The sequence below is a fragment of the Jaculus jaculus genome, chromosome 4 (genome assembly GCF_020740685.1).
Source record: "Jaculus jaculus isolate mJacJac1 chromosome 4, mJacJac1.mat.Y.cur, whole genome shotgun sequence".
NCBI classification, from domain to species: domain Eukaryota; kingdom Metazoa; phylum Chordata; class Mammalia; order Rodentia; family Dipodidae; genus Jaculus; species Jaculus jaculus.
The window spans coordinates 150,103,481-150,117,553 of record NC_059105.1 but is presented as its reverse complement, the minus strand read 5'-3'; the positions used below and the strand labels follow the sequence as shown (position 1 = coordinate 150,117,553).

The window sequence follows — 14,073 nt, the reverse complement described above, 5'->3', positions numbered from 1 at the left end:
CTACATATCTGACAGTACACTAATTTAAGGCTGGTAACAGAAGGGCATCTGAAAACCAACAGAATGTCATTAACATTTCACGTTATGAAGCTAAATTAAGCCATAGGAAACTTATTCAAGGGGAAGAAAAAGAAATAATTTTTAAAACAGGTTTTATGTATGATTGTGTTATTATATTGCAATAAAATAGTTTTTACCTTATAAAGACATGAATATGACTATATGATAATTCATATTAAGAGCCAACATAGCTCATCCTTTTCTCTGCAGGCAGTTAATAGTTCACAAAACACACCAAAGTGCCTCATTATCCACTTTTCTATTTATATGGAAGCATCACTTATCACATCATTTCTTTTCTAAATACACTTCTTTAGTACAGTATAAAATTTCCATAATTGAGAAACTCATTTAATTCTAATCTTTTTTAATTGAAATTATGTGAACTATAAAATAGCAAAATGGAATGTATCTTCATGAAATTCTGTTTTATACTTCTGTGCATAAAAACATTCAAACAAGCCAATTAGTAATAGTGCTAATAGAGTTAAGATTATATTAAAGCACTACAATTTTGCTAGAAGTTATGAATAGTGGCTGCTATTTTACAAATATGTAAATACATACTTTGATCAGTATAATATTCTAGTGGGTAATTCTAGATGAAAGGATTAATAGCTGCTGTATCTATATTAAAGATATTTTAAATGTCATTATAGTAATTGTTCATACTATGTAACAGGTCTGCTATCTGCCATCAAATAAATACATTTTTAGACAGAGCTAAGCAGAGAGAGACAGAGAGATAGTGAGAGAGAATTGGAGCAGGGCCTCAGCCACTGCAATCAAACTCTAGATACTTGTGCCACTTAGCATGGGCATGTGCAACCTTGTGCTTGCCTCCCCTTTGTGTGTCTGGCTTATGTGGGATCTGGAGAGTAGAACATGGGTCCTTAGGCTTCACAGGCAAGTGCCTTAATTGCCAAGCCATCTCTCTAGCCCAAGTATATATTTTATATACAAAGATTATTGTATTTCATGATTCATTAAGCATTTAAAACCATACCTTTTATAAGTTTAAACATTTAAAAAAATCTACACGTGTTTATGCATTTATGAATAAAATCAATTAAAAACATCAAAAACCTACTCTTAAGGTGAAGTAAGCTCTGACTTTTCCCTTGGGTTTTATACTTCCCATTAGGCTAGCTACCTTCTTGCATTTAACCACCCAAATTCATTGACCTTTATATGTAGAATTACATAAACCATTTACTATGACTTGGCTCTTTTCAGCAGCTCTCAGGCCTGTTTACGAGCATGTCTTAATGAATGTATCCGAAAATAAAAATACAGCTATCCAGCACTACATGAAAATTTCTTAATTCCTAAATTTAAAATTAAGGCATAAAGATTGTAGTCCAAAATGTCCAAACCAAGTTACCATGCTGGTTTTTAATAATAATTCTCATTCTGTTATACATTGTAAAAATTACATATTATTCAAGTTCATTGTTCATCTGTTCACCTTACTGTGGTATAGATACATCAAGAAAAGGCTACTTTATCACATATGTGTCAGAATCAAAATAACTGTTGCACAGAGGTAGATATCAATTAACCATCAGGTAAAAATTGAATAACAACAAAAATTAACAAACAAATCAAGTAACAGTTTAAATAAAAGAGTACATAATAGAAATGTTATCAGAGCCTTCATTGTTCTTATATTAAAGACCTTATATTATTTTAAATGCCAAGTTAATTAAAGCATAGGAGGAACCAAAACTAAATATATTCCCAGAATGAAATTATTCACTTATTTTATTGTACAATCATTTTTGGTAGCATTGCTATTTAACACAATATCTAATTTTGTAAACCTGAAGCAAGAGACAAGGCTTTCATTTCTTTGTGATGTGAGGTATAAGTTGAGGAATGCAATAAATACTCCTCTGAATAGAAAAGTCCACTGTTTTCATTGTAGATCTGCATATATTTATTTTCTATGAGATGAAAATATTCCATATTAAGTTATATGTGTCCATAACTGGTGATGTCAGCCATTTTGTATGGATATGGAGAAGAACTTTATTATATGATAAGAGGCATATGGAAGTGGAACATAAGTTGGTGAGAATGTATAATTTTTGTCACGGAATTGTGTCCACTCCAATAGAGTTAAATCATACAGTGAGTATGAAGATCAAACTGGAAAATCAACATATAAGGTAAATTAATGCCAAGGTATCCTTGTATTAATGCAGGAATACCTGGGTCCTTGTATGCCAGTGACCAGGACTTTATAGTTTAAAGCTTTACGTGGACCAAGAAAACAAGGTTTAAACCTAGATCATGAAAGAAGGAAGCATGGTGAAGCTTTTGCCCAGGGAGGCAAGAGGTGACTTGAGAAGCCCCAAGGGGGAAGAGGGCAGAGGTCTTCCCCAGAAGACAAGAGGGGGTTTCAGAAGCCCACCTGGAGACTCAGACATGGGTTTTTGTGGGGAGTAGCTATGTGTGGAAGCCCTGGACATCAGGTTACTATGGACAAAAACCAGATTTTATAGCTTTTACAATAACTCAGGTAAGGATCAGAGTTTCTGTAGTCTAGGAAAGGTGCAAGTGTCATCTAAAAATCTTTCCTGGAGGGTGTAACATCTAGATTTCTGCAAGCTTAGTGACATTTTTTTTGCTTTTAGTCAAGGAACAATGCAACATTCACTTTTGGGGTTTTGTTACTCTAACTGCATAGCCAGTTTCTGTCTCCTATCAGTATTAGATTCATCTGGGATGATTTAAGTATAAAATGAAAACAAAATTCAAAGAATTTATACCACATAATATATTTTTGTCAAATATTTCATGGTTAAACATCATATATTTTGTATAGAAAGTTTTAGGTGTGCATGCACACTATGTTCTCATATATAATTTATAATTAAAATAAAAATATAAGGTAAATTTAAAACCAAAGTTAAAATAAATTACATTTCTAAATAAATGAATAACTTTAAAATTAGAAAAGTGAATTGGCAACAACTGTGAAGAGACTCAAAATTCAACAAATAGCAAATAGGAGACAACTGTGAGCTTAATACTAAGTCAGTGTCTATTATGTCCTCCAATACTCAGGGAACATTTCAGAAGGAGTGGAAAGCATGTAAGAGTCACAGGATGGGGGGGGGAGGCATACTGTAAAGCATTACACTCCCCACAGGAACCAAAAACATTCATGGCCTCATAGGAGTTACCCACCCCTTAAGACCTGCACTGTTCTAAACCCATCAACAATTTTTTTGTTCATTTTTATTTATTTATTTGAGAGTGACAGAGAGAGAGAGAGAGAAGCAGAGAAAGAGAGAGAATAGGTGCACCAGAGCCTCCAGCCCCTGCAAAGGAACTCCTGATGCATGCGCCCCCTTGTGCATCTGGCTAAGGTGGGTCCTGGGGAATCCAGCCTCAAACCGGGGTTCTTAGGCTTCACAGGCAAGTGCTTAACCACTAAGCAATCTCTCCAGTTCCCCATCACCATTTTGACATGGAAGACATAGAAGGAAAAATGGAATGAGACAATAAAACAGAGAAAAGACTGCCTAGAAAAAGGAGGCTCCTCATTAGAATGAAGGCAGCAGGAGGTGGAAAGAGAGAAAAGAGAGGATAATGGTATAGAAACAAGATCAATTTACAGTATGTTCATATACTTAAATCCTCAATAACAAAACAGAGGAAGGACTCCCTTGAACAAGAGGGGCTCTCACTGTAATGGTGTTGGGGGAGAAGAACCAAAGATGATAACATAATGGATAATAGACAAAATTATAATAGTTCATATATTAAAGTTCTCAATAAAAAATTAAAAAGAAAAGAATATATTTTAAATTGAAAAATAAAATTTATAATCCTGAAGTTTTCATGCAATTAGTATAAAAATTTTAAAGCAACATTAATGTAAATTTAAAATAATAAAATGTGATATAAACAAATATTTGTAATTTCATTTTAAGCTCATTACTGTGCTTTTCTAGTGAATTTTAATGAATGATTTAAATTTTAGTTTAATTGTTAATTGATAGATTATTATTCTATTTTATAGTTAATAATAGTTAGGTTTACTATTATTAATATAAGAATAGTTTGATATATACAAAGTGATGATATATTTCACCATCACTAAATATTTAAATATTTCACTAAATAAAAAAATCTATGTTATAGCCATTTCCTATTGTTTGTATTTGTTTTCCAAGAACTTTTGTACTAACTCTAACTTTAGTTTCGATACATAAGAATATATATTCAAGCTAAGAGTATGATTTCATCATTTTATCATACATGACTTTGAAGTTGTGGAAACTTACTGAAGTTACAATAAATGCAATGTTAATTTAATTTTATAACTGCATTTTATGTGTAGAAAGGAAGTACCCTTTTTAAAACATGTTTATTTACATTTTATTTTATTTATATTACATTTTATTTTCACTGATATTTCGTTTAATACAATTTCATAGCAGGTCTGTGCTCTCAGATGAGCAAAGTCATACATCCTAAATCTCACCCAAAGACTTTTTTCACACTGTTCTAGGCAGGACATGAGGCTTTTAGAGCCCGCAATGCGGTCATCACCTGGAACAGCAGAGGGAGACGACCCTATCAAACAGGAATCCGACCTTAGATCTTACGTCAGAAGCTCACCACCTCTCAAAGGCTGCAACTGTAATTGTAATAGCTCATTTTACCTCCACCAAGTTCAGTGTCATTTTTGTTGTTTTGCTTTTGTAAGTATGATGTGTAAAGATGTCAGGGCCGCCCATCTTTCTCTTGATACAGTGAAAATAGGGGAAGTCTGCAGATTTACCCTTCTTCTTGGGTCCAAGCTGGCACGTTACGTACGGATGCGGTGTGCTCAGCAAACTAATTCCAAGTTTGGCAACCATGAGCAGACTGGCGCCCGCGATCAAACCTGCAGGCATAAATTTTCCAGAGTTGTAGAACTGCATTTCCATAATGCCAGCCAAAGTCCCAGAGGTGGCTAGGAAAACCCAAACATTCCTGGTTTCCTGAGACAGCTGGTAAACACCCAGTGCTGTTAAGCTCCCAAACAAGAGCCCAGCAGCCAGCGATGGCACACTACCTGCTTTTGCATAGCCAATGAACCCTCCAGTAGCCACCAGAGCTGCGTAGCCAAAGCCAAAATAATGTAAAGGCACGAGTGGGCTTGTGTCTTTCTGCATTGTTCTGTGTATTTGAATGAGAGGGAAGAGAGAGGGAGAGAGTAGGGTCACAGAAGTGCCTCTTGACACTTCAACAGACTTCACAAATATAAGCCACTTTGTGCATCTGGCTTTATGTAGGCGCTGAGAAGTTGAACCAGGGCTGGCAGTCTTTGCACTCAAGTGCCTTTAACACACAAGCTATTCCCCAGCCCTAAATATTTTTTTTTGTTTTGTTTTGTTTTCTTTGGGTTTTTTTAATTTTTTTTTGCATTTATTTATTTATTTATTTGAGAGCGACAGACACAGAGAGAAAGACAGATAGAGGGAGAGAGAGAGAATGGGCGCGCCAGGGCTTCCAGCCTCTGCAAACGAACTCCAGATGCGTGCGCCCCCTTGTGCATCTGGCTAACGTGGGACCTGGGGAACCGAGCCTTGAACTGGGGTCCTTAGACTTCACAGGCAAGCGCTTAACTGCTAAGCCATCTCTCCAGCCCCACAATTGTATCTAATTAATGCAGAAGAACAAAAAAAAAATCAGTGTAGTAACGACAAATGGTACTTTTTCATTTTCCCATTGAAAACTCTAAGAAACTACACACAGAAATATTTTTGTTTGTTTATGGGTACATATTTTTGTTTTGTTTTTCTGGTGATTTCACATGTTAGCCTCATGTTAAGATGATGAGCCACATACTAGGCTCCAGAAACTTTTAACAGATTAGAATATTGTAAAGTATTGGGTGGAATTTCCAGCAATCAAATTGAAGGTAGGGCCATGAAATCAGGCCTGGGATTTTTTTTGGAAGTAGTTGAGCAGAATAGTCACTAAGTTTAATGTATTGTCATATGCCAGATGAAAACTTTCATAATATTCAGTCTTTTGCATTCCTTCTGAGTTCAAATTTCCATTAATAAACCATGGCTAAGTTGTATAATATGGACCACACCATCATTGAAAAAAATTATAAAAATATGTCAATTAAAAAAGATATGAATCAGCAGAAATATAGACAAAAGTTATTGTAGTCATAGAATATGTTTAAAATAGAAAAAAAACTACTAGAGAGAACACATAAGAGGTCATATATATTCAAGTTTTTTTTTCTGTGAAGAAAGAATAAATATATTGTATGTCTATAAATATCTATAGAAGCTATAATAAAAAGGATCTCCTCTTTAATTAAGAAGGACAAACTAGCTAGCTCTAATTGGCTTAGGAGTTTAAATTTTGATTATGGGTCTTAGGTGACTAGCCCCCATTGCTTATGATCAGAGAAGAAAGGTGATAGAAAGATGTGAGATAGATAATACAGCAAAGAATAAACTTTGAGACCATGTTTTGAGGACTGATAATTGTTTTGCTTCTGAGACTCTAGTCTGTCCATTAGCTCTAAGGGCTACTTATATACAGCTATTATAGTATGGGAGTCTTTCTTCTCTGCCAGAAAATTACCTACTTCTGGATCTTTGGATTTAGTATGCAAAAACCCACTGCAGACTCAGGTTGCAAGCTCTATCTTATTCAAAAACCCCTGAGGCTATGGGGGCCATACAGTCACATGCCCACCACACCATCATTGAAAAAAGTTATAAAAATATGTCAAGTAACAAAGATATGAATCAGAAGAAATATAGACAAAAGCTATTAAGTATTATATATTGGGAATATTCACAAAGGTTCTGAAAAATGTAAGGAAAAGTTTAATTAATTTTAATGGTAAAGAAAATTGATGTTGCTTGATGAATGTTTCCAAAATGGAAATGAAATTTAGCATTGGGACTTTAGATACCTGAACAAAAAATGTACGCTGACTTAAATATCCAAAACAAATATCTGGGGCTGGAAAGATGGCTCAGTGCTTAAGGTGCTTGCCTGTGAAGCCTAAGGACCCACCCTCGACTCTTCAGGTATCACCTAAGCCAGAAGCACAAGGTGATGCAAGCACTCAAGATTGCATATGTGCACAGGTGGTGCACACTTCTGGAGTTGGGCTGCAGCATCTGAGGCCCTGGCTTGCCAATTTTCAATCTCTCTCTCTCATTAAAAAATAAAAATAAAAATAAGACAATGGCCAGTCTGTTGGACTTACCTCAAAATAATAGAATAAATGAAAAAAAAATCTGAATGTTAAAGAAAAATCTAGGTTGATAATGATCTGCATGTGCAAAGCAATCATTTTATAATTCTACTATAAGAATTATTTTGTCATTGTTTACATGAAAAAATTATCAGATGATAAAAGATAACCTTATAGTGTAATAAGAATACATTAGATTTTTTTTTTCAAAATTTTCTTTTTTTTTTTTTTTTGGTTTTTTGAGGTAGGGTCTCACTCTAGCCCAGGCTGACCTGGAATTCACTATGTAGTCTCAGGGTGGCCTCAAACTCATGGCAATCCTCCTACATCTGCCTCCCAGGTGCTGCATGCACCATACTAAGGGAGGGAGTTGGGGACACAAAACTGGATCCAAACAGCAATGATACTTTAATACTCTACAACCTAAAAGACAGACAAAATGGTTTAACCTTTACCAGGTCCTGGGAACACCTAATTCACAAGGCCCTGGTGAGTATATGATAGAAACTGACCTTTATCTCCTCCTGTTTCTGTTTTTGTTTTTTTCTCTCTCTCTATCTCTATCTCTCTCACTCTTCTCTCTCATTCTCTATCTCTTTTATATCATTTATCTTTTTCTTCTTCTATTCGTGGGTGCTGACCTGTAACTCCTGGTAGCAGTAAGTGGATATCATCCACAATGAGCTTTTGATCAGAGAGACCTAAAAGGTGTGCAAAAAAAAAAAAAAAAAAAAAAAGATTTCTGTCAGAGGGCTAGGTTAGTGGTAAGACTATACTGCTGGAGACAGCATATGCTGTTGGCACATAACATGGAGTAACATAGCTGGAAGTGGGAAGAGAGTCAGTCTCCAAACTGTGTATCTGGTGCCAAAAGGTGCTACATGATTGATTGGGGGAAAATAACCAATATCTGTCCAAGCAATTCATGGTTTGACCTACTTAGCAGCAAACAACTTAATGTGATGCTCACACAAGTGCAATAGTGGTGCATAGCCATGGTGGGAAACCAACTTCTCTCTATTTGGCTAATTGATCAACTCATTGCAAGGGAACCCACAGCTAGAGCTGGGAAACAAGTCAGAATACTATCCAAAAATGAGCCTGCTCTCCATTATCAAGATCCCACCAATCATGGGCCACAGGTGGACCTACACCTATTAAACTCTCTAAAACATAATGGTTATCACATTTCTTTGGTGCTAACTTTACTGTCTGTGGAGAATCTGCTTCTCTTTTTCAGACAGACACAGATCCTAAGAGAAGAACCCAACATCATACCTCAAAAGGGGCCCAGCTGAACCTAAGAATTACTGGGGAAACATGCAAGAATGCTGAACCAGGAACCAGCCCAAGTGTGAAGGAGATAGACACAGAGAACAGTCAACCACTACCAAATCAGATATCCAGAGACACAGAGGCTCCCAAGATCTCAACACTGAAGCAGATCTATTTTGAATCCAACATGGCTCAGGGAAATTTGCAGAAGAGGGGGCGGAAAGAATGTCAGAGCCACATGTTGGATCATGACAGGCAGAGACCCAAACTGAAGGCTAACTCCACAATGCATGGCCCATATACCCCAGCAAGGAGGGTCCCGGTGGAGGGGGGAGGACAGGGAAGAGGCTAACAATGGTACTAACTTGACTTTATTCACTGAGTACAAAAATAATAAAAAAAAAGAAATAAAAAAGTGAGTCTACTACAAATTTTCAGCACTACAGAGAGTAAAAGTAATAGTATTTTACCTCCATAGCTGATAGTAAGAAAATATTTTGTAAAACAGTTTACCAGTATTTGTCTTCCAATTCCAATCCTTATCCAAATCTCTAATTCTAGGCAGGTATTTAAGAAAGTATACAGCTGTACAATAAGGGGTTTGGGAACATGATGTTCAGTTCAGCTCTGATGAGTCTGATGAGTATGACAAGATCCTGTGAGAAGGTAATGTAAATGCTAATCAGCAGAAATGTCAAATAAACTCTGCTGCATTACAAAATGTCACCTAGTCATTACACAGATATTCGCCCATAGGATGCAGTACTCATCACCAGTTAAGATGCTAAACTAAGTCTTCAGAAAGGTCAAAAGCAAATGGATCTTCAAGATATCACTGTATGAAGGAGAATATACTAGAAGTGTATACACAATGCTTCCCTATTAGTAATTAAAACAGTAAATATTGCCTAGACAAAATACATATAAAAATGTAATTGTTCTTAATACATGCACAATTGTATAAACTAATATGCATAACATATTAGGGTGGAAGATAAGGTATTGGGAGAAACAACGATTCTTTGTTAAAATTTTACTTATTCTATGGGGTGAGAAGTTCATGTTAATATTTCTAGCGCTTATTTTATGTCTATCATAAAGCACATCTATATGTCCATAAGTATATCATATAAAAGAATGCCACATTCATTAGATGCTGATGAATGAATTCTTGTTGTTATTGTGATAGATGTTTATTGTATGTTTGTTCCCCTTGTGCTTCCTCTCTCTGTGTAAGTACTTACTTGCCCTTCAACCTTGTTAGGAAAAGAGAAGCTTGTGCTTCTGTTTTATTTCCAAATGTCAATTTCTCACTGAACTTGGAGATCCCCATTTTGGGTGGGACTGGATAACCAGGGAGCCCTGGTTATCCTTCTTTTCTCTCTTAGGCATATACAAAGATACCAATCTTATTGTGTGGGTACTGGCAATCGAACTCAGGTCCTCATGCTTGCATAGCAAGTTTTGCTGACTGCTAAATCAGCTTTTCAGTTGTAGACTCTACTTATTTTTTAGGTTTTTGTTTGTTTGTTTGTTTGTTTTTGTTTTTCAAGGTAGGGTCTCACTCTAGCCCAGGCGGACCTGAAATTCACTCTGTATTCTCAGGGTGGCCTTGAACTCATGGCGATCCTCCTACCACTGCCTCCCAAGTGCTGGGATTAAAAGTGTGTGCCACCGGGCTGGAGAGATGGCTTAGCGGTTAAGCGCTTGCCTGTGAAGCCTAAGGACCCCGGTTCGAGGCTCGGTTCCCCAGGTCCCACATTAGCCAGATGCACAAGGGGGTGCACGCGTCTGGAGTCTCTCCCTCTATCTGTCTTTCTCTCTGTGTCTGTCGCTCTCAAATAAATAAATTTAAAAAATTTTTAAAAAAAGTGTGTGCCACCATGCCAGGCTTGTAGGCTCTATTTTTAAATGAATACTTAGAGATTAAAATAAACAAGAAATACTAAATGAGAGCATTTAAAAAAAATCAAGTCTTAGATTTCTACAGATATGCAAAATATTCTTCTATTTCATAGTTCCATTGATACCTCCAACATGAGGTGTTTTTAGCTTTGCTCCAGTTATGTATACATTTCATCATGCAACAAAAATTTACCAGAAATTTTACAAGGTAAGATAAAGGATATTAAGATAAACATTCTGTTATAATGCACATTGTGAAACTGTCAAAGGCAGAACATAATATAACCATTAATAATATTTTATACCTTCTGTTGTAGTCAGCTCTACATAGCTGGGATGAACTTCCAAGTCAGGCACATTTTAAAGCAGGAAGGGTGTATTTCAGCTTACAGATCCAAAGGGATGTTGTGTCAATGGTAGGAGAAGTTGGCTCCCTATCACATATCCCAGCAGAGAGACAACCACAGAGCCAACACCACAAGCAAGCAAGCAGGAACTGAAAGCAACATGAACAGAACTCACACGTCCCATCATACTTTGGCCTGGGATCAAATCCACCCTCTGTGACACTTCAACCAGCCAGGGGGCTGGAAATCCATGTTACAAGCTTTAATAAAACATGAGTCTATTGGGAAGCACAAATTCAACGTGCAACATCTTCCAACTGAAAAAAAAGAACAATACATAACAACAGATGGGAAAAGTTTATAAAGATGATATTTCTTCTAATTAGGAATGAAAAGGAAAGGCTGTATATAAAACCATAATAAGTTAAATGAATGTTTACAATGTCTTATCACTATCCTAAGAGACCAGAGACTTGACGATAGGTCAATGTAAAAAGTTTCCAAACTTGGGCTGGAGAGATGGCTTAGAAGTTAAGTGATTGCCTGTGAAGCCTAAGGACCCTGGTTCGAGTCTCAATTCCCCCTGAGCCACGTTAGCCAGATGCACAAGTGGGCACATACATCTGGAGTTCATTTGCGGTGGCTGGAGGTCCTGGCGTGCCCATTCTTGATCTTTCTTTCTCTCTCTTTCTCTCTCTCTCTCTCTCTCTGCCTTTTTTCTCTCTCTGTCACTCTCAAATAAATAAATAAATAAAAGAAGTTTCCAAACATAATGGGAGAAGGAAAATAAATGTAAAATATTCTCAGACTGCCTGAGGTCTATAGGATAACTATATGATGATTTACAAAATATTAGTATAAATGCAATGGATTACCATAGGAGAATAAAGGGAGAAAGATAATGCAGTAAAATTTTGGCAATGCATGACCAAAGTTTTCAGAAACAGTATAGTGATAAAGATAATAGTTCTAGGAATTTCAGAAGATATCAAACACAAATATCATATTTAATCAGACACCTCTCTCTCTTCTCTCTCTTCTCTCTCCCTCCCTCTCTCTCTCTCTCTCTCTCCTTAAATAGCAAGGGCACATAAAACACCATCTTCATTTAGTAATAAAGTATAACCAACTTACCCTTAGCCAGACAAGCATAGGTGAGAGAATTATTAGTGCTAAAATAAGAAACATCAACCTAGAATTTCATATTTTTGAAAAATTATTCTTCCTAACTGGAAGGGTTCCAACAGTAAATGTGAACTGGAAAATATTAAAGTAATTTTTACAGGAAGAACAAAAATGTTTGAAGTTGGGGAAAAGAAAAAGATTGATGAATGAATACAATAACATATCATTCTCTTATTAATCTAATAGATAATGCTTTAATATGTGAGCAGTCTTGCATTTTACAGCTATATTATATGGATAAGTAAAAATATAAACAAGGCCTGGAGAGATGGCTTATCAGTTAAGTGCTTGCCTGTGAAGCTAAGGACCCTGGTTCAAGGCTCGATTCCCCAGGACCCACATTAGCCAGATGCACAAGGGGGTGCACGCATCTGGAGTTTGTTTGCAGTGGCTGGAGGCCCTGGTGTGCCCATTCTCTCTCTCTTTCTTTCTGTCACTCTCAAATAAATAAAAATTAACAAAATGTTTTAAAAAGAAAAAAAAATATAAACAGTACAAATACTGTTGCAAGATGTCTGTAATTTTAGCTGGCAATGGCAAACATTTTAGAGGATCTGAGTTAGGTATATCACAATATGCTATGGGCTGTAACTAAAATGAAAATTTTATACAGATCTAGATGTGCTCAGAGGGGGAGGGAAACATGTCATCATATAAGATAAGAAATTAAAGCAGGGAGCATAGAAACAGAAGATAAGATTAAAAAAGAAACAATGTATTCTACAAAATGTGCCTGACTGACACAGTAGGTCTTAACACAAAAGTCAAGAATATCAACACTAAATTTAAATATGAATGAACCAAAACACATTTAAAGACTGAGACTATAGTACCTGAGGCAAGAAAATTGTATCTAATCATATGACACACACACACACACACACACACACACACACACATAAGGACTTAGGTTACCTAAATTTCTGCATAGTCCAGGTCAACTTGAGGATAAGTGATATCTTCAGAGATAGGGAGTGTCCACAATAAGAACCTGATTAACTTTCAAACAAGATTTCAATTATGCCCAAAATTGTGAAGGAAAAAGAGAGAAAAAAATGGATTTACTAGGAGAAATAAACAAAAAAACTGATAGTTCTAACACAAGATGTAAACACATGCTCGGTGTCAGTGAGGGCTTTCACTCCTCTCACTGATGGATAGAACCATCAGGCAGAAAATCAATAGGGATACAGTTAAAGAGAAAAGCACCATTAATCCCCAGGATCTAATTGACGTTTATAAACAGCTTTCTCTACCAGCAGTAACAAGTACATTCTTCTCCACTCCACATGGTACATTTACCAAAAAAACAAAAACAAACAAAAAACAAATTCTGGAACATAAAAATGCAGAAACTAGTTTAAAGGAAACATTACAACCTATGTCTTCAGAAAACAATGGTATTGAACTATGAGTTTGCAAAACCACAAGTATTTGTATATCAAACAACATAATTTTAAAAATATTTTATTTATTTACTTATGAGAGGGAGAAAGAGGCAGAGAGAGAGAGAGAGAGAGAGAGAGAATGGGAGTGCCAAGGCCTCCATCCAGGACTTTACATGGGTACTGGGATGTCCTGGCCAGTGGGGAGTCGAACAAAGAAACGAGGGGAAATTTAACCTGAATGAAAAAAGGCAAACAGACACAAGAAGGAGACCATGCTAGATGTTTGTCAAGGCCTCCAGAGTTTATTCTTACATGTAGGTTTATATAGGGTTGTAGGGGGAAGGGGATGTGATCAGGGCAAGGAGTTGTCAGGAAACTTAAAGGGGATGTAATTAGGTGTTCATCTAATCTTGCCTCACTGGCTTAACATCCTGACTGCACCAGGCTTCACATCCTGACCATAAACTGGCCTTTTGCAAAAGATAAGATTCTGTAAGCAGTCTGCTGACCAGTTTCAGAAGTACCTAAAAGCTGGATGGACCAGCTTTCTGAGTAATGAGTCAGCTTATGAGCAGGCCCAGGCAAAATGGAGAGGCTTTTGCTCTGTGGCTCCCAACACTGGGGAATTGAACCTGAGTCATTAAGGTTTCTCAGAAAAGTGCCTTAGTCTCTGAACCAT

At 36.4% G+C, this 14,073-nt stretch overlaps 1 protein-coding gene across 1 annotated transcript; it reads right to left on the bottom strand.

The window, feature by feature from the left end:
- Positions 1-4,730: 4,730 nt before the first annotated feature.
- LOC123460270 (transmembrane protein 14C-like) lies at positions 4,731-5,234 on the bottom strand. Its single transcript, XM_045148405.1, has one exon. The coding sequence runs from the start codon at positions 5,232-5,234 to the stop codon at positions 4,731-4,733; it is 504 nt and encodes a 167-aa protein (XP_045004340.1).
- Positions 5,235-14,073: the final 8,839 nt, after the last annotated feature.